General features: G+C 41.5%; 1 protein-coding gene across 3 annotated transcripts in view; it reads right to left on the bottom strand.

The window, feature by feature from the left end:
- PARD3 (par-3 family cell polarity regulator) overlaps positions 1 to 22,228 on the bottom strand; it is a 1,299,417-nt gene that overhangs the window by 834,346 nt on the left and 442,843 nt on the right. For all 3 annotated transcript variants that reach the window (XM_030199049.1, XM_030199057.1, XM_030199066.1), the window contains exon 4: positions 14,001 to 14,179. In XM_030199049.1, coding sequence (XP_030054909.1) covers positions 14,001 to 14,179 — 179 coding nt within the window. The remainder of the gene's footprint in view (positions 1 to 14,000; positions 14,180 to 22,228) is intronic.

Genomic DNA, 22,228 nt, shown 5'->3' with positions numbered 1-22,228 from the left:
CCTAGAATAGATATTAGTAAATGAGTGGTGGGTAAGCAAATCGAGATGGGTAAATAAATAAATAAATGTTAGAAGTTTATTGTTTTGAATCTATCTTGTGAACAATTACAAAGTCTGCCTTAACTATAGTGGCTCTAAGAATATCTACAGCAGCATTATTGAGTCAGAAATCCAACCTCTTTTCATTGAACTTTGCTCAGGCTTGAGGCATGATTAAAGTAAAATAAGGGAGGCAGCATTTTCTTCATGCTGTCTCTTCCTTCTTAGTATAAATCTACAATTTTATATGAAAAGGTTTACTGAACTGGCTCATTAAAAAATTAATTACAGCTTCCCAAAGAAGAAGTATAATCAAAAAGACAACCTTCTATTTCTAGGGAAAAAAAATAAATAACTTCTGGGTAAACAAAGAGAATTATTACTCGTTTTGGACTAATCTATATTCCTATAAACCTCACAAACCAACTGCCTTGACCGCCTATAGGGAGGATGCAATTTATTTTTGCATCAGGTTGGATTCATAAGCAAGAAAGAGAAAGCCATTCCTCGAAATTACTGCTGTATTTCATCTTAAGTTCGTAAATTCACAAAATAGATCGGGTTCATTTTATAGGATCCCTGATGTTTCCTGATGAAAGTCAAAAGCATACACAAAGAAGCAAATTACTAAGTCTGCTATATTTAATGAATGCTTTGCAATGCAGCTGCTCATATCATTTTTAAAGATACTCTCAGGCTCATTTTCTAAAGAGAAGGACGCCCACCTTTTGACACAAATCAGAAGATGGGCGTCTTTCTCACAGGGTCACCCAAATCAGTATAATCGAAAGCCGATTTTGGACGTCCCCAACTGCTTTCCGTCACAGAGACGACCAAAGTTCACGGGGGGGTGTCGGAGGCATAGCGAAGGCGGGACTTGGGCATCCTTAACAGATGGACGTGGCTACAGTGGGTTTCGGGTGGGTATTGAAGGGCTCACATTTACCAGCACAAGTGTAACAGGTAGGGGGGGATAGGCCTGGGTCCGCCTGCCTGAAGTGCACTGCACCCACTAAAACTGCTGTCATGGAGCTGGGTATGACATTTGAGGCTGGCATAGAGGCTGGCAAAAAAAATTTTTTTAGGGTGGGAGGGGGTTGGTGACCACTGGGGGAGTAAGGGGAGGTCACCCCCAATTCCCTCTGGTGGTCATCTGGTCAGTTTTGGCACCTTTTTGAGGCTTGGTCGTGAAAAAATATGGACCAAGTCAACCAAATGCTCATCAGGGACACCCTTCTTTTTTCCATTATCAGCCGAGGACGCCCATCTCTTCAGCACGCCCCAGTCCCACCTTCACTATGCCTCCGACTTGCCCCCATGAACTTTGGTCGTCCCCACGACGGACTGCAATTGAGGACGCCCAAAATTGGCTTTCGATTATGCCAATGTGGGCGACCCTGAGAGAAGGACGCCCATCTCCCGATTTGTGTCAGAAGATGGGCGCCCTTCTCTTTTGAAAATGCCCCTGCTTGGTTTCCATTATTGCCAAAAATCAGAAACGACCAAGTCCAGGGACGACCATCTCTAAGGACGGCCTAAATTTCAAGATTTGGGCATCCCCAACTGTATTATCGAAACGAAAGATGGACGTCTATCTTGTTTCGATAATATGGGTTTCCCCGCCCCTCCACCAGGACGTTTTGCAAGGATGTCCTCAGCAACATTTGGGCGTCCCTTTCGATTATGCCCCTCCACATGTGAAAGAATGCAGATTACATTCAAGGCACAATGCAATCTTTTTTATATTACAAATTCAGCATGGGTATTAGGATACATGTTACCTGTAGGCGTTTACTCCCCTTCTAAATTTACTTAGCTTATGCTCTCTTCTTTCAGAAGGTTTGATTTGCTAGAACATGGGGAGGGGTATTTTCAATATGACGTTCAAAGTTTAGAAAGAGGACGTCAGACAATTGAAAATATACTGCACGTTTCAGTACTGGTCCCCACATCAAGAAAAAGTCTTCAGCAATGGCAGGATGTCCCCTCCACATGCAAAATGTACATATATACCTCTGTAAGTGGAGGGACAGTCCTCAGTGTGCAGAGTCATGTCTCTGTGAAGGGAACCAAATTTCACAGTGCCACGGACAGAGTTCCTGGTCCTCCTGTGCTTCAAAAGCACAGGAGAGAAAATTTTGAATACCACCACCTGCACCCCCCCCCCCACCCCCACCCAACGTCTCCATAAGGGAATGGAAAGACATCAGAGACCATCTGGTAAGGTGAGTGTGAAGCATTTTCCCCCAGGATCACAGCACCACTAAAGTGCAAGCACCATACATAGGCAGGGTCACAAACAGTGAGATCCCTTTGATGTTGCAATATATGTTATTCATTTTTTATAAGAAATAACAACAAAACATTGCTGAAATCAGAATGTACACAATATCCAATGCCAAGTAATTACAGTTTCGCCCTCCACTAGCCATGAAATGCTAAGGTGAGGGGCTGCACATATCTGGGCCCCCATCTCCCGCCCCCCCCCCCCCCCCAAATCCTGCTCCACACCCAGTTAGTACACTCAGAGCATTGCAAATAGTAATGTAGCAAGCTCTTCTAGATAGGAACATGCATACATACATATATTATTAGAAATAGAATTTTAGAATTTGTATTTTGTGTAACATTCTTTCTGTCCATCTTTATGTCACATCATCTTTAAGTTGATAAACAGGGAACTAGAAAACTCTGACAGTTGAAACAACAGGATATAGCTAATCACAAGAAGTCAGGAGGTTAGGAATTAACTGTAGCATGATTTGTATGCGACACTAGTTAAGAGGGTGGGATAGATTGTTCTGGGATAAGGGTGGGATGGATGACTAGATGCAGTGGCGTTCCGAGGGGCGCTGACACCCGGGGCGGATCGCCGATGTGCCCCCCCCCCCGTGCAGCACGACCCCCCACCCCGGCGAAAGAACCCCCCCGGGTGCACAGCGCTGGGGGGGGTGCCGCGCGCCGGTCAGCGTCGTTGGTTTCCATGCTCCCTCTGCCCCGGAACAGGTTACTTCCTGTTCCGGGGCAGAGGGAGCATGGAAACCAACGACGCTGACCGGCGCGTGGCACCCCCCAGCGGTGTGCACCCGGGGCGGACCGCCCCCACCCCCCCCCCCCCCTTGGTACGCCACTGACTAGATGAGAGATGATAGGTGACAGGGGACAAATAGGCATATGAGAAGGAGGGAATGGAAAAATATATGAATTATTTGTTGCATTTGTATCCCACATTTTCCCACCTATTTGCAGGCTCAATGTGGCTTATATAGTACCGTAGGGGCGATCGCCAGAACCGGTATGAAGAAATACAGGGTGAGGTTATGGTAGAGTAAAGTTCATGTGTGACAAGACACATTGGGAATCATAAGAAGGAAGAGTTAAGTTATGCCCAGTACTAGCTTTTATTTCGTTGTGTTGCATGGTTAAGGCATTTAAGTTGGATCGTTGGGGTATGCCTTTTAGAACAGGTCAGTTTTTAGGAGTTTCCGGAAGTTTAGATGGTCATATGTTGTTTTCACGGCGTATGGTAGTGTGTTCCATAGTTGTGAGCTTTTGTAGAAGAAGCTGGATGCATAGGTTGATTTGTATTTTAGTCCTTTGCAGCTTGGGTAGACTCCCCCTAGACCTAGTCCTTAGGTCTAGGGGGAGTCTACCTTGTTTGGCTGAGAAGTCAGCTAAGAGAGGTCCTCCCCTTCTAATCTTTTTCTTATTATGGTTTCAGTAGCTGCTTGAACTCTGCCTTTGCATTTTGAATTTCGTCTGCTGTATGAAGTAAGGAAAATAAAGAGAATCGTGCTAAATTTGACAACCGGTTGTGTGAGAATAATTTGGGTAAGACTTCCCCATCGCAGAGGTGGTATCAAGAGGTAAATCTCCACAGTGAGCATTCAAGCAGCTGGGTCCCGTCTGGAACACAATGCTGATTAGCTTGTTAAACCAATTAAGTTACGTGCATAGTTTTAGAATATGCTTGGATTTTGGTGCACAGCTCTAGGCACACTATATAGAGCCTAGAAGTATATGCCGTTGTTTGAATCAGACCACCTTGCACTCCTTGGTCTTGTTCCTCCTAGTTTCAAGATTAGACTACTGCAATATCATTTACCTTAGCTGTTCTCATATGAACATTAAGAAGCTCCAGTCAATTCAGAATATAGTGGTTAAATTGATTTGTCATTCTTAAAAAATATGATCATGTTACCCTCCTCTTGCAAAAATGTAATTTGTTACCTATCGAACAGCAAATTTTATTCAAACTTCTCACACTGACTTAGAGCTGGAAATCCTGACCATCTAGCAAGTCTGACCATTTCCTATTCTCCTGTACTTTTACTTCACTCCATCAATGATTTTCACCTAGTACTTCCAGGTCCTAAATCTGCCCAACTTGAATTTACCCCGCTGCCATGCTTCTTCTTTTCTGTACCTTTCTTTTGGAATTCTCTCCCGCTGTCTGTTAGGGCTGAATCATCTTTAAAAAAAAACATGTAAATTGCATTGAAAACCTGGTTATATCAACAAGCCTATAACACAAACTTCTGAGCGGGATTGTTACTTGCAGGGCTACCAATGACCTTTATTCTTCCCTTTCTCCCTCCCTTCCCGGTTATGTCCTTCCCACTCTTGCTCTCTTTAGTTTGTATGTTTGATCTTTGTTTGTATGGTATGAATGAGGTACATCTTTTTGCTGTTTAATGATAGACTTCCTTTCAAACTTATGTTTTATTTTGTTTCATTTCATTTTATGTACATCACTTAGGTCTGCCAGTTATTTTGAGTGGTTTATTAAATTCTAATAAATAAATAAAGAGTAGTAGGACAATCATCAGAGATAGGGTATAAAACCGTTATACTATCAGCATAAATAAAGAAATGTAAATTGGCTTGTTCCAAAATTATTACCAACGATTTTAAAAAAAGATTGAACAGCATAGGAGATAAAGGGGAAACCTGAGGAACTCCACAGGATGCCCTCCAGGAGTCTGACAAATTACCACTACCTCTGACTTGTTATGATCGTTTGCTAGAAAATCTTTGAACCACTGTAAAACACCACCTTGAACACTAAAACCACTTAAAATGGAATATCATAATATACTAGGTCTAATGTGCTTGAGAGATCAAATTGAATAAGGCCTGAACATTTACCATCACTTAGTAAAGTTTTTCCAAAAGCAACAATTGTGCCTATAATGGTTTCAGTACTAAAGTACTTCCAGAAACTGGATTGAGAAAAGTGTAATACATCATATTTGTATAAACAATTCTCAAATTGCTGGATGACAAAATCTTTCATCGTTTTAATAAACAAACAGGTTAGAGGCTTTTGGTCTGTAATTGCTTACTTCCTATATATTTCTGTTTGTACAGCTGAATTTATCTAATAATGATCCCATTCATATCAGCGTTTACTTGTTTTTATGTTCCCCTTTCATCTCCATTTCAGATATGGAGGGTCCCTTGGCAATACCTGTTTTGTTGGGGACCTAGACCTCCTTGTGCCACATGATTTCAGGTAAGAGCTTTACATTCTGTCCCTATGGTTCTGGGGTCTCACTGTCCAGCATGTGGAATCACAATTAAAATGGGTCTTTTTCAACACACATTCTATTAAGGGGAAGCAGTATTTCATCAGAGATCTCATCCTGATGGATGCTTTGGATAACCAATGCCTTGCTGAAATTTGGTTGCAAGACTCCAATACAGCCTATCTAAATAAGGCTGCACCTCCTGGTTACTCCCACATGAACATATCTCACATAGGTTATGTGAGAATGGCTTAGCTCTTTTGGTCTCCCAATATCTACACATTCACTTTCTCTTCCTCCTCGCGAATCAAATACCTTGATTTTACACTGATGGCAACCCCCCCCCCCCCCCCCACACACACACACAGTAGATTCCCTTTTTTCTTAATTGTCACCCTCCCCCTTTCCACACTCTCCTTCCAGTCACTACAATCCTCAATCAGTTCCCATTGTCTGGAATCCTGTTTTCCCATCATACTTGAAGATTTAAAGACTTAAATATTAAACACTAGTAAAAAAGGCCCGTTTCTTAACACAATGAAACGGGCGCTAGCAATGTAATGAGTTCCTGCCATTAATGTTTCCACAGTTGTATTCTGAATATAATTGTTGTTTACATGGGTAAGATTTCTTTATATACAATATTTTTTGTGTAAACTGGGTTACAATGTGGTAAAAGTTTTCCTTGTTCAGGCCCTTCAATCAGTTTAACAATCACATCAGAAGAGCTCCTTACTCGTGAGAATGCAACATACAGTTGCCCATGTGAGAGACAGAGTGACAGTGTGTTTTACAGACAGTGTAAGAGAGAGATACACAGAGTGATTGAGTGAGTGTGTGTGTGATGTATGTGTGTGAGTGAGTGAGTGACAAAGTGATTAAATGTTTGTCTTCCCTTCCGTTCTGTGCACTTGCCTCCACTGATGTTCGTACCTCCCTGTATATGATTGTTTGTTAGAGATTCAATCCACTCCACTTCCTTCAAGTTCCATTCTGTCTGATTGGTTCTTCGTTCATGTGACGTTGCATTTGTTTGCTTGGCAACTATGCAGCATTCTGTTTCATCGACATGAGGGCGGGGACAGCGAGAGCCAATGAAACACTGAACTACAGACTTACGATCTCTACACTGCCACAGTGCCACAGAGTCAGCTTCAGAATGTTGGAGGTGCTTTTTATTATATAGGATTCCTTAATCTGCACTTCCCCAGTTGCAAAGGCCTAAAATACAAACTAACTCATGCATAAAATTTCTCCTACCTGAGTACACAGTTGTGGAACACACTATCGCGCAGCTTAAAAGCTACTTACGAACTAGCTAACTTTCGCAAATCCCTGAAGACTCACCTATTCAACAAGGCATACCAACAAGATCAACAACTAGAAATGTAACACAAAGCAGCCATGCCTATCATCAACAATGCCCCTGCTCATTCCTACTTGCTTGAATTTCAATCTCGACTTATTAACAGTATGTTTCCAACCTATTCTCACTTGCTTAATCTTCGATGATACTACTTTCCATTTAACACTAACAGGTATCTCCTATTCTACTATCTACTAACAACGACAGATTGTAAGCCACATTGAGCCTGCAAAGAGGTGGGAAAATGTGGGATACAAATGCAATAAATAAATAAATTTAGGAGATTGGGTTTTGGAGTTCTATTCTTTCTTTTGATAATTTTATATTGTACATCACCTGGACTTGCTATGTTTCCAATTTGGTGATTAATCAAGTGTTTATAATAAACTTAAGGTCTCCCGAGTTACGGACAAGTTAGTGTGCTGGTGGTGTCAGGGTGCTGACTAGTGGTTCCATGTCCATTCCCCACTACTGACATGCCCTCTCCTAAAAAATACAAAACATATATACTGTGCACTTAGTACATGTGGATGGCAAAACTATCATCCTGCATAAGGCCATTTTCCCTGTGTTAAGCGTGCATTAGCACTTAATGCAGCTTAGTGAAAGGTCCTCTCTGTCTCTGAAAAAAAGGAGGAAGAGGTCTTGCTAACTTTTTTAATTCTACAATCTAAAAAAACACGTCTGAAAGCAACATATATTTCTTACATCAGGAACACTTTTAAATGTTCCACTGTTCACAGTGGCTCCTGACTAATGAAGGACCCCTGTATCATATTTAGCTTCTTTAAGGTTTGAAGGAGTAACAAGGGTAAAACAGGAAAAGAAAAATGGAAATGCAATGAATATTTAAGGTTCAGAAATTAGAAGGCAAGCACAAACATTCCAAAATAATGATGCAGAAGCTGGGATTCTACTTTGGCAGTGGTCATAAGTAGGACACTGGGGGGGAAAAAGTTTATTCATCAATACAATAAACTAAAAATGTACTTTCAAGTTCTAAAGTGCAGTAAAACATGAATCATGCTGGGTTCTTTGGTTATCAACTTGATTCATGTAGAGAAAGAGAAATCTGTTAAACGCATGCAGGAAAGGTCTCCTACTGTGAGTCTCTCTCACTCTGTGTCCATGAAGTTCTCTCTTACACTTATATGCAACGTTTGTATTTGTTGCTTTGTGTTACCACATGAAAATAAGAGAACAGGTTGTCCTGGCTGATATGAGAAAATGTGTTATAATGCTACCATACAGTTTTGCATTGGGTTCCAGGGTTCAAATCCTGCTGAACTTACTGCAGCTATTACCTCAGGTACAAACTTATCACTATTAATGTAATTCAATGCTCGTTATTTAACACAAATCCCTCTGTCAGCAATGGGGTCTATCTAGAGAAAATGTGCATAAACCTCCTTGGGGCACATTAATGCGAAATAATACATAATAACATGTTAATGTACATTGGTAAACTTTGCCCTTACGTTGTAGGCCCTCTAGGGATTGGGAAAAATCCCCACAGTATATGAAAGTAACTCTGCACTACTAACAGCAAGCCATCAACTAAATCCAAGTACACAAGAAGTAAATAAAATCTCTTCGTCCAGGTAGAACACATGTTTCTGTAGCTTGCAAAGTCTAGAGTCTATATATTACTGTTGCTCTCCAAAAGGCAACACAAGAAGTCAAAATAGCAATACCCTCAATCTAAAGGAACAGAAATCAAAATCGGAATAGTAAATAAACTTGAATAATTCAAAAACAAAGACATGAATAGTCCATTCTGCTCTAAGTAAGAAAAGGAAGACCTGGTTGAACTGGGGAGCTCTTCTCATTAAATAAGGAACCATAATATATTCAACAAGATAAATGTGTAGCTTGAGAATATAGATAGATTATTTCCTAAATTGGTGACATCAATAAGAAATCTTTTTACTAAACTGAGGCTGTTCACCTTACAAGTCCTCCCAATCTATTAGATCATCCCTGGAAGCACTATAAGAAGAACCTTCAAGTAAAGTAGTTAGGTTGGCAAAAAATGTATTTCAGAACCTTAAGTGTATTTGCTCTTCTTATCTTGAATAAGATACAATAGAGGCTTAAAAATGGCTGCTGTTTTTTCCAGAAAGGGCTGAATCCATGAAAGGAATAGGCCCATGAGAGATATAGGCCTGTAGTACATTAAACATTTAGGCTGGTATATTCCAAAGTGAAGTAATCAAATGCTCCATTCTTTTAAACTTTGTTTAATAATTATACTAGGATCTGTACTGGGAATGGATTCTAGAAAGTTAACTATCTTTTCCTTCAGCAGCGACTCCATTATTTTTCTTACCACCGACGTGAGGCTTACCAGCATGTGGTTTCCCTGTGCCCGCTTTTCTGAAGAGGGACCACATCCACTCATCTCTATTCCCACTGAACCTCTCCCATCTCTAAAGATCTATTAAATAAATCCTTTAGCGGTCCCACCAGGATTTCTCTGAGCTCCCTCAGTATCCTGGGATGTAGCCCATCTGGCCCCATAGCTTTGTCTACTTTCAGATTTTCAAGCTGTTTATAAATGCTTTCTTCTATGAATGATGCAATATCCACTCCATTCTCAGATATACTCTTGGCAGCCGACTGTGGCCCTTTTCCAGGATTTTCTTCAGTCAACACCGAAGTATTTGGTTAGCACATTCACTTTATCCTCATCACTCTCCACATTGCTATTCTCAGCATCTTTCAGTCTTTCTATTCCTCTCCTGCATTTCTCCTTTCCCCAATGTATCTAAAAAAGGTGTTGTCACACCTCTTTCTACCTTGTTAGTCATTTTTTCTTCTGCCTGCACGTTCGCTAGCTGTATTTCCCTCTTCAATTCTTTGAGTTTATTCTGGTAATCTTTTCCGTGATCCTCTTGTTGTGTTCTTCTGTATTTCTTGAACACATCCTCTTTTGCCCTTATTTTTTCAGCCACCTGTTTCAGCTTATCCTTTATGGCGCTAAAAATTTGGCCATGTGACACCTTTTCTAATTACAAAAGACTGGTTGCCCATCTCCATCTGAACTGACCGAGACTCTTGTTCTTCCATATAAAATTCTTAGCTCTGGTCTTCCTCTATTTCTTTCATGACTTTTTGATTCCCCATCTTCCTATTAGGTCATTCCAGCTTATCCAACAAAATTTGCTAACAGTTCCATTTTTTAGATATATTTGGCGGGATACAATCAGATCCTCAGTTTTCAATGTTATGGCTCCCACATTCTGAAACAGCTAGGATCCTAAAACATTTTTTTCCAAAAACCATTTACCATACAAATTTAATGTGCTTCCCAACAGAGGGTTAAGACCAAAGGATTAGACTGACTCTTGAATGTCCATGAAGATCATATATTTCCCCTATTTCTGTTTCCAATTTCCTAGCCTTACATCTAACAAATGTATTGTAAACTGCTCTCTAATGGGAGGTACAAGAAATCTTAATAAACTGGAACGTTATATACATACTAGTGACTAGTATTTCTATCAAAATGTGTGTTCCTTTATGTTTTATTTATGGTTCTATGCCAAGGTTACTAAAATGTTTAAGGTATTCTCGGGTTTGGTAGATAATGATCCATGTACGATTACATTAATGCATTACAAAGAATATCATCTTATTGTTTTTTTTAGATCAATGAAAGCATTATTAAAATAAATTTTAATTTTTAATATTTATATGTCTCATACTGAACCATATTAATGCTATATGTGAACACCTATTTAGACAGGTCATGGAGAGGGGAAATGAGATATCTAGATCAGGATGTGCTCAATCCCCCTGTATTTTACATAAGGCTTTGCTAAATGCAGAGCTATTACTAAAACACCTAGGATGGACGTGCAGGAGCAGACCTCATTTGCCAGCACATCCAGCAGGAGCAGTGATTTTGGAAATGGAGATATTGAAGAGTGTCCCTGTCTCACATGACTGCCTTACTGTAGTGCAGGTTCTTAGATTCAGAAACCCAGATAGCAGTCAAACCTACTACCTGGTAGGTGAGTTGATGGTAAGATTAATCCCCAATATCCACCATACCCCCACCCCTGACAGCATTTTTTATACTCCCAACCATTCTCCTAACATAATGATGACCTCTTTCACCAAAACTAACTTTTACTGGTGTCTCTCCTTGGTGTCTAGCAGTGGAAAAGCAACAGTCTCTGCAACTTTGGGCACTAGGATCAAAATGGTACCTCAGATTCCTCACAGAATTCTCACACTACTACCAAGCTACTAAATAAGGAGCACATGCCCTTATAAGGCAACTTGACTTCTAGTAAACATACTATGAGACTACTGCCAGGAATCAGAGGTGCATTTGATCCTAGGAACCCAATAAAGCCAGAGAAACCAAGGGCTGCTCCTGCTATTCCCCCAACCAGACACAAGGAGAGCCCCTAGTAAGGGCATGGAGGGTTCAGGGAGGTGGTGAGGGTATCGTCATTATATTAAAGAGGTCTGGGGAAGGGGGTATAAGAGGTGCTGTTGGGTTCTAGGAATGGGGTATAGTGGATATTGGGGAGAGGTCTAGAAGATGGAGCAATGGGGGTGCTTTCAACTTTTGCACCATCCCATTGCTTGAGACTTCAGATTTTAACCGGGAGCAGACACTAGAACGTGCCTTGGGGCAGTCTTAAAAGATATGAGGTTTTTTTCTAGATATGTCTTCCTAAATTTTTATAGCACACTGTAGCTACGCCTCTGCCATGCCCCTTTCATCTCTGGACTCCAGAGAATATTCATATGCAAATAGTTTTAAAACTCACAATTTTCACGTGTATAAGATCTAAATTTACATGCTTAAATCCTTCTGTAACGACCTCCTATATATACAACCAGTGCTTTTTTTGTGCCGGTACGCAACGGTACGGCGTACCGGCACCTTTTTTTTTTGCTCCCCCCGCCCCGTGAGTCCATGTCCCGCACGCAGTGCCAGCCCCCATTTCCGGCCGCTGCTGCTTCTCCTGTTGAGCAGCAGCGGCCGCTACACAAAGAAAAAGATTTTAAAAAAAATTCAAACCTGGCTGAAACGCGGCACCCTGGCACTGTAGACAGCCATTAGGCATTGGCTGTTGCCCCGCAGCCGCTCCTCCTCTTGCCTCTACGTCACTGCGCTCCTCCGGGGTCTTCCTCCAGGGGCAGTGACGTAAGGCAAGAGGAGGAGCGGTTGCGGGGCAACAGCCAATGCCTAATGGCTGTCTACAGTGCCGGGGTGCCGCGTTTCAGCCAGGTTTCAATTTTTTTTTAATCTTCTTTTTCTTTGTGTAGCGGCCGCTGCTGCTCAACAACAGGAGAAGCAGCAGCGGCCGGAAATAGGGGCTGGTGCCGCGTGCGTTGCGTCTTCGCGCCGTTCGCGCCAAACTTGGCAGGGAGAGGGAATCCAACAGAGGGAAGGATTGGGGAGAGAGAGAAAGAGGGAAAACAACAGAGGGAAGGATTGGGGAGAGAGGGAAAAACAGATGGAAGGATGGGGAGAGAGAGGGAAAAACAGATGGAAGGATTGGGGAGAGAGGGGGAAAACAGATGGAAGGATGGGGATAGAGAGAGAGGGAAAACGGAAGGATTGGGGAGAGAGGGGAAAACAGATGGAAGGTTGGGGATAGAGAGAGAGGGAAAACAGGGAAGGATTGGGGAGAGAGAGAAAGGGAAAACAACAGAGGGAAGGATTGGGGAGAGAGGGAAAACAACAGATGGAAGGATGGGGAGAGAGGGAAATACAGATGGAAGGATGGGGAGAGAGGGAAATACAGATGGAAGGATTGGGGAGAGAGGGAAAAACAGATGGAAGGATGGGGAGAGAGAGGGAAAAACAGATGGAAGGATGGGGAGAGAGAGGGAAAAACAGATGGAAGGATTGGGGAGAGAGGGGAAAACAGATGGAAGGATGGGGATAGAGAGAGAGGGAAAACGGAAGGATTGGGGAGAGAGGGGAAAACAGATGGAAGGATGGGGATAGAGAGAGAGGGAAAACAGGGAAGGATTGGGGAGAGAGAGAAAGGGAAAACAACAGAGGGAAGGATTGGGGAGAGAGGGAAAACAACAGATGGAAGGATGGGGAGAGAGGGAAATACAGATGGAAGGATGGGGAGAGAGGGAAATACAGATGGAAGGATTGGGGAGAGAGGGAAAAACAGATGGAAGGATTGGGGAAAGAGAGAGGGAAAACAGATGGAAGGATGGGGAGAGAGAGGGGGAAAACAGATGGAAGGATGGGGAGAGAGAGAGGGAAGATGCTGGATGGAAGAATGCAGAAAGAAATAGGGGAGACACTGGAAGGATGGGGAGAGAAAGCAGAGCTGCTGGATGGAAAAGGGGAATAGAGAAAGACTGGAGAATAAGAGGAAGGGGCATGGGGAGAACAAGGGTGAGGAAAAGATGAAAAGCCACAGGTAGATGAAGGAAATTAAAGAATGGATAGTAAGAATGAATTAAATCTGGACAGAGAGAGAGCCTGAAAAATATTGAAGAAAGCAAAGAAAAAGGAGACAAAAATGACAAATGGCACAGAAGAGTTAAGCGAAAAGAAAAGAAAGCAGAATCACAGACTGGGACCAATATGGAAAGAAAAACAGTCACCAGACAACAAAGGTAGAAAAAAATCATTTTATTTTCATTTTAGTGTTTGTAATTATGTCCAATTTGAGAATTTACATTGGCTGTCTTATTTTGCACTGGGTATACTGGAGCTGTAAGAGCTTACAGAGATTATTTATAATGAAAAAAATCACTTTATTTTTTTCTCCTATAGTACTATAATATTTTCAATGATGTCTGTTTATATGCGCCATGGCTGGTATAGGGGGTGTGGTTAATGTGGGTGTGGCTATGATAGGGGTGGAGCCATGTGTGGTGACCCCGCCCATAATGAGTACCGGCACCTTTTTTTCTACAAAAAAAGCACTGTATACAACATAGTACAAATGATATGTGGAATTTATAACTTATGTATTACATGGTATTTTGCAAACTACTTAAGAGTAGCGTTCACTGAAAGTGTGATTTATAATCAACACATTTAATTTTTAACTACAAAGATGGAACCTTACCTTTTTATCATGGCTTCCAGGACCTGCAGAAGTATTTTTTTTAAGAAAGCCTGCTGTTGTGGACCATCTTGTAGGGTTTTTTCGTGAAGGTTCTTCAGAGGAAAAGTTTGATTCACTTATGGATGTTGGTAGACCAACTAATGCAGGATCACTGCTACGACGTACATGAAGTGGCATATCTTAAAAGATAAAAACAAATGATACATTAACACCTCTGTTATATTTACAAAAATAGGAGCTATATAAAAGTACAAAAACAAACAAAAATATGAAGTTGTAATTTTGATATTTACATAACCTTATCAAGTTTTGCTATTAAATAAAAATATCTGAAATATGTTGCATAAATGCCTCTCAGTATGTGGGGAGCATCAAAATGAAAGTTTAATTTTTTGTGATGAATTTTAACACATTTTATATTTTTAAATTTACATTAGAGCAAGTGTCATCTAGTTTGAAACCTGAGGAAGTCTATTTCAAAGAATGGAATATTCAAGAAATGCAGTATCTTACAGGTATACTTTTAAACATCATGATGATTGTTTATTTAAAATGTCAGCCACGGAGAGTTAAATTAAAAAAAAAAAATATATATATATATATATATAAAGAGAGAGAGAGAGAGAGAGAGAAAGAGCAGCAGCAGCACTATCCAGGGAGAAGATCCAGTGGCACCCCCAATTCAGGCTATCAAATGTTTTAGCACTGCAGTGCAAAGGGGCTTCTTTTTTAATTATGTTTTACCATAGACCAGAATGTACAAAGTTCCTCGCTGTAGCAAAGCATGAAATATTCCCTGCAAAATAGGGCTAAGGATGTAAATGGACCCAGAACTCATTTGCATCTTGAAGGTACACGTCACAGAAATGGGTACTAACTACGCCCAAACATTTTCATGAATTTGTACATAGGCCTTTATGTCTATTAATTTCCAGCACCTGTCCTCCTAAAAGGTCCCTCAAGGTATCGTCTGTTAAAACTCCACTTTACTTAGGGGGGGGGGGGGGGTTGACTAAGGTGCACTAGCGTTTTTAGCTGGCTGCAAAATGTTGAGATACCCATTATTTTCCTATGGGCGTCCCAGCATTTATTGCGACAGACATAGAATAGAAAAGGTGATAGCCTAAACCCCTTGGAGATACAACATACCATGAGGTCTGTGGCTAGTATAAACCCTCCTATAACCACTCACTGGATTCTATTCCTCAGAAATGACTACAACCAACCCAACATTAAGCCCACCAATCACAAATACACATCTTTTTCTTAGAATATTGTGATCAATGGTTTCAAAAACATATTACATCAATTACAACTGAGCTAAATACCATATGTTCTCAAAAGGAAAAATAAGTCAAATGCTCAGCTCAGCTGTTACTGACAGATGAAAGAATTAAAACACTTAAAAGCTAGTCAAAAATTCAAGTCTCAGAAGAAAATGTTGGATGTATTTGTTTAAGAGCAATGCTTATGATCTGGACTTTTTTTTTTTATTAGGTTTGATAAGATCAATATCAGGACATTCCACTGTTTTTTTGGAAAAAAAAACTCAGAAAGTTAGGAACTGCAAAGTGCTCCATTAGTAGAAGATTTAAAAAACAGGATTCCAAAGGAGATTATGACTTCATTAGGCATCAAGCTAATTTTATTGAGGAAGGAATTCTGTTAAGCTCGAAACAGCTGGATAGATCAGCTTAAAAAGGAAAAAAAAAGGCAACATCTGGTTCAATATTGTCCCTATCAAGTTGAATGAATGCTCTCAGCATCCATGACATCTTAGGAAATTAGGTGTCAAAATACTAAAAATTATGAACATTAGGCAAAGGTACTTACACGTTGGGCATGCAGTGTGTGTGTGTGTGTTATGTGAGATACTGCATGAGTTTCTTCATGGATGAGAGGTGAACATAGGGCTATCAACTGGCTTAAAATTTGCCCTGTAGACCTGATCAGATCCGGGGTTTACCTCATTCCATGTAAGGATTTCCAGTTTTGACCTCAATTGTATCCACCCTCTTCTTCAATTCTCCATCAGGGATCATCCTCTCCCACATTGGCCATCACCGTCTATCCCCTCTTCGCCCACTTTCCCATTAGGTCCTTATCACTCACTTAAAGTGTACCCCACCCTCTTCCCCATCAGGTCATCCCTCTGCATTACATACATTCAGTATTCCCCCTCAACATCAGATATCCACCCTCACCGACGTTGCCCCTAGTCATGGCTCTCTATGCTCCCCGCCCCCCCCCCCCCATGTGGACAAGTGGAAAATAATGCATATTGGGAAGAACATTAAGTTCCACATTAGGCGTCACCTCCCATGAAAAAAGCTAAATGTCATCATGAACAATGCATTGAAATCTTCTGCTTAGTGTGCAGCAGCAGCCAAAACAGCAAACATAATGTTAAGAATTATTAGGAAAGAAACAGATAATAAAACAAAGAATATCATAATACTTCTGTATTACTCCATGTTGCAACTGCATCTAGAGTACTGTGTGCTCAAAAGACATATAGCAGAATTAGTTCATCCAACATAGAAAGGCAAACAAAATGATTGAAAGGATGGAAAGACTCTCATAAGGGAAGGCTAAAGAGGCTCTTCAGCTTGAAGAAGAGATGGCTGAGTGGAGACATGAAAGTGTCTATAAAGCTCCAAGCAGAGTAGAACAAATAAATGTGAATTGATTGTTTACCATTTCATAAAGTACAAAGTACATAAAGTATAAAGTACAAAGTCTAGGTGACACACCATGAAGTTACTAAGTAGTAGATTTAAATCAAATAGGAGAAAATATATATTTTTTTCATTTAACATATGGTTAAGCTCTGGAACTCACTGCCATGAGTAAAAAAAAATTGGGGACAAATTTCTAAAGGTAAAAACCCATAAACCATAATTAAACTAGACCTGGAGAAAGATACATCTCACAGATGTGAGACAGATCCTTGAAAAAAAATACCAAAATAAAATCAGTATATGTTCATTGAATAAAGCAAGGCCTCTAACTACATAAACCATGAAAACCTCTGGGTCATATTCAGCAGCATGGGTACTTTCCCCTTACCTGTTCAATCAATATGCTGAATAAATCCAGAGAAGCAAGACTGCAAGAATAAACTCAAGGTGTGAAAACTGTGCTGTGCTGATGAAATATTACTGGCTGAAGGTGAAGATGATCTGAAACATCTGATCATCAAGAACAAGAAACACAGCATCAAAATGGCTCTGTCCTTTATGTGAAGACAAAAAAGATTCTGACAACTAGTATAATTAAATATTTCACCTTTGATGGAGAAGTGATAGAAAGAGACTTCAACTTCCTTGGATCAATAATGAAACAAGCAGTCAAGAAATCCAATGATTCACTCTTGGCATAATGGCTATGAGGGACTTAGACAAAATCGAGATACATCTGTATGCAAAGATTTGACTTGTCCAAGCCATGGCAATTTCAATAATTTCAAATGGATGTGAAAATTGAGAAGTGAGGAAGCAAAGCAAATTGATGTCATCGAAGTATGGTACTGGAGAAGAATACTGCATATAACATGGATTGCCTGAAGAACAAATCAATCACTATTGGAGAGAAAATCTAAGCCTTCCTTGGAAGTTCCAGTGACAAAACTTTTACTTTCATACTTCAGACAAATCATATCATTAGAGAAAGACATTATGCTTAGCAGTAAGATCAACTCAAAAGAGGAAAACCAGCAATGTAATGAATCAATACAATAACAGCAGCTATGAAAGCTACTCTATCTACAATTAGCCACCTGACTGAAGACTGAAAACACTTAAGGGCAACTATCCAGAGGGCTCCCATGAGTTAACATCAATTTGGTAGCACTTAACAACAAGTAGTAGTAAGGAATTGCGTTACTTTTCAGATTCCTGCCATTTTGGGGGGACCTGGATTGGCCACTGTTATTAACAAGATACTGAGCTGGGTAAACTTTGGCCTGACCCACTATAGCAATTCTTGTGTTGTGTGTCCTAAAAGTTCCAGCAGGGAACTTCATTGCCAAAGACAATAGGATTTTCTCTCAGCAACTGTCTCAATGTAGGCTGCTTTCCCCCTTATCAAGGTGCTTACCCTTTTTCTGATCCATCTTCTGCTAACACAGACAGGAGTTGTACCAAGTCGATTGTTTGGGGTTTTTTTTACATTTGTACCCCGCGCTTTCCCACTCATGACAGGCTCAATGCAGCTTACATGGGGCAATTGAGGGTTAAGTGACTTGCCCAGAGTCACAAGGAGCTGCCTGTGCCGGGAATTGAACTCAGTTCCTCAGTTCCCCAGGACTAAAGTCCACCACCCTAACCACTAGGCCACTCCTCCACTCAGGCTGACAACCAATCACTTCTGCCGTACCTACCTGCACAGTCTACTTCCTACAGTGTCAGCCTCATTACTCCTGTAATTATGCAATTCATGCAACTATGTCTACACAATTTCTAAACTCCCCAGGGTAGAACTTATGCATACAAAACAGGCATAGGTGTACCATGTTTATAAAGACTGCATGCACACTCCACTACAATGCATCTCTCATTGCTCCAGCAAGTGTATGGGATGGAGAGAGGCATATGTATTGCCCTTCTGACCAGGCAGCTAGAAGATCAGAAGCAGAAGCATAATCAGGGACAGTGGTCCTCATGGGCCAAGGAATGAAGTAGCAGCATCACAGGCAGTAGATTGTGGTGGGCAACAGATCATGGTTCTACAAATATTTTGCCCACCAGAGCATCAGCAACAAAGAGCCTCGGATGGAGCCAGATTGGCTTATTTCTCCTCTCCAACCAAAAAGGTATTCTGCTGTCCCAGTCAACATGGCCAGCTCCATGGACACATACAGATAGGTGGAGAGGAGAGCACCAGGACAGGGGACGAACAACAAGAGTATACTCAGATAGAAAACAAATGCTAAGATTGGTCATGGAGCAGAGAACTCAAATTCTCATTTTTCCACAAATGTTTTGCAGGTGCTGCTAGTAAATATGTAATTTTACTAAAAGACCTATTTATGAAGGCATGTTAGAATTGCAATTATGTGCTGATTTCAACACATGCATTAATCATGGAATTAAGTTGTGCATTTATTGAAGCATCTGTGTTAATTCTTTACATTAATATCTTGTGCTAATGTGAATGTCAATTAGGTGATATGCATGCAACCCAGCCTGCAATCAACGGCACATGAGCAATAGCTTTATCCAGTGCACCCTATGTCTATTCCCCAATGACTCTCCTTGTCAGTGCTACAAGACAGGTGATGAGGTTGGTTCTCAGGCAGTGCTAGTAGACATTTATAGAAGAGGCAGGAAAGGAGATTGCCTGCATTTTTTTATATACCTTAAATGCTGTGTTTTCTGATTTTCACAGTTTCCCCTGTCATTTGTTTTCTATCTTTTAGTCTTTTATTCAGGTTTATTATTAAAAGCTTGCTGTCCTGCACATCAAAAAATATCTAAGCAGCTTACAATACTAAAATACATTTAGAAATTGAGGAAATGGAATTTAAGAGAAAGAAGGAATAGAACGGGGGAGAGCGGAAAAAGAACTCCATTATTGGAGTCTTTGCAAGACTAGAGTTAGAGATGCAGAGGCCAAAGGCAGAAATGAGAGGAGGCACCAAACCTATCGGCAGGCTGTGTCCTCTTCACTTTTGGGAAGGTTCAGGGTCCCTTGTAGCATAGGGGCCCAAGGTACTTGCCTCCACTAGCACTGTATCTTTGAGAGCAGAAGCTTGTGTGTTTCTGTTGTTTGTTCCCATTAACCTTAGCCATTAATGTATTCAAGCATATAAGAGAGGAATGAATGTGACGTGTAAAGAAGCGGCAGAGGGTGGATGGATTATGGAAGGAGTACAAAAGCTGCTAAAGAGGCTAGAACCAAAGTATCCATAGTACAAGAACAGCACATTTCTAATGTGTGCTTTGCCCTGAAGGCAAGCTAGGTCACTGTACAGCCCTCTGGAGACTGGAAAATATCAATGGTACCTGAACTAACTCACCTTTGAATTCCAAGGGAAAGGTGAGAGCTAAATCTAAATTGAGGGACAAGGACTACCATGGAAAAGATCTGTTTCAATTCAGTTGGCATTTGCAGCCTTAGAGTTGGGTTGGTAGTCAGTCAAACAGTATCAGTTACAGGAATATCAAGCAGAAGCTGAAGGTTTCTCAAGCTCACTGGTACTGCTTTGATGCTAGTGGGGAGAAGTGATGTATCATACGTACAGCCCAACAGTTCTTTGTTCCATCAGGATATGTCTGATGGATCATGCTCAAACATTTGACACACTGCACACAAGACCATCACAATATTAAAGTCCAAAGAGCCCCCCCCCCCCTCCCCAAACAATGGATGCAGAGCAGAAGTAAGATTCATCCCCGTAAGAAGCATCAGTCTGTATCTTCTAAGCACCTCACTGCTTTAAAAGATCCGGCAGTGTAATATGTGAATGAAAAATATATTGACAGAACTGCCTTTATGTGCTACTTTGTCCTAGAAAATGGAGAGATATGTTCTCCTTCCTTGATCTCTCAGCACAGTCTCATTTTCTCCCTTCCTGCTATACTTCGGTATGCTCCGATGGTCATTGTATGCATTTATTGTAGAATTAAATGCTCTGTGTGATTTGGAATAGAATTGTGCTTTACTGAAGCATATTGTTACTCAGCAATATTTCCTATGTACAATATCGGAGGCACAACTAATCCTACTGCACAATATAGTCCCAGACTTATGAGGCAGGTGTCCAAGAACCAAAACACAAATGCTGGGTCGAGTCTTCGGTGAGCCAAACTTCCCTCCTCTTTGGTCTGTGTGTTTCTACAGTCATAGGGACAGAGTGTTCCTTCACTTTTTGTGGTGTTCTTTTCTACACTTTGTTCTGAGGTAAGCAGAAATTTTCAATAATCACAATAATTGGGAAAGGGAAAAAGCGAGTGTTGATGTCCATACTTGGTTGTTATGTCTTAAGTGGCCCAATAATACAGATGTGTTCTGGCAGGTTACAATCAAATGCATTTCTAATCCACCATGAGCTAATCCTATATAGTAATTTGCACCTCCAACGTTCTACGTCTGGATGCCTAGGTTCATAACACAATTCCCATTGGTCCGCCCTCGCGTCTAAACGTGATGACGTCAGAGGGCGGATCAGTGAGAGGGAAGGGAAGCCAGCACCAGCTAGCCACAGAACATTGGAGGTGAAGATAGAATCGCCCCCTCCCTCCCCCCTGTCCTCCGAGTTCCAGGCCCCCCCCTCTCCTCAGAGTTCCAGACCCCCCTCCCTCCCTCTCATCAGAGTGCTAACCCGACCTGCGTTGCCCGCCCTCTTTTCCCAGTCCTTCGTCTGCCCCTCGCCTTCCTGCGTGCCGCTCAGAATTTAAAAGTTCTTACCTCGGGATCCGGTGGCAGCAGTGAAAAGCGAGCAGGCACGGCGCTTCAGCCTGCCTTTCCTTCTGTCTCAGAGGGAGGGGGCATGGAACTCGAAGGAGAGGGAGGGAGGGAGGGGGCATGGAACTCGGAGAGGGGGGCCTGGAACTCGGATGAGAGGGAAAAGAGGGGGCCAGGAACTAGGAGGGAGGGGAGGGGCCTGGAACGCAGAAGAGAGGGGGCCTGGAACTCAGAGGAGAGGGAGGGATGGCGGGGGCCTAGAACTCAGAGGAGAAGGAGGGAGGGGGCCTGGAACGTGGAGTAGACAGAGGGGGCCTGGAACGCGGAGGAGAGAGAGGGAGGGAGGCCTGGAACTCGGAGAGGAGAGCCTGGAACTCAGAGGAGAGGGAGGGGGGCCTGAAACTCGGATGAGAGGGGGGAGGGAGGGGACCAAGCTGGAACTCAGAGGATAACCTTGCTAGCGCCCATTTTATTTGTGTGAGAAATGGGCCTGTTTTACTAGTTATGAATAATTAGACAGAAAACAAAACGATAGTACACAAAAAGGGGGGAAATAAACCCAAGAAAAGCAGAATGCTAACTTCCATGGACAAATTTTAAATATATAGCATACAAAATCAAGATAGAGAAGAACTAAATGGGGCCTGCAATCTCTTAGCCGCTAGAAAGGACAACTAAGATGGTACAAAAAAAAACCACCACCTATTTAAAAACAGATGTATATTTTATGACACATTTATATGAAATTTTAAGAAAATAAAAGCACCCATTGCAACATTTCAGGTTATAGTAATAGAAATTTCCTACATTGTCACTGAGTA

This window comes from Microcaecilia unicolor, chromosome 1 (assembly GCF_901765095.1).
Source record: "Microcaecilia unicolor chromosome 1, aMicUni1.1, whole genome shotgun sequence".
NCBI classification, from domain to species: Eukaryota; Metazoa; Chordata; class Amphibia; order Gymnophiona; family Siphonopidae; genus Microcaecilia; species Microcaecilia unicolor.
This window is presented reverse-complemented; position numbering and strand designations above follow the sequence as displayed.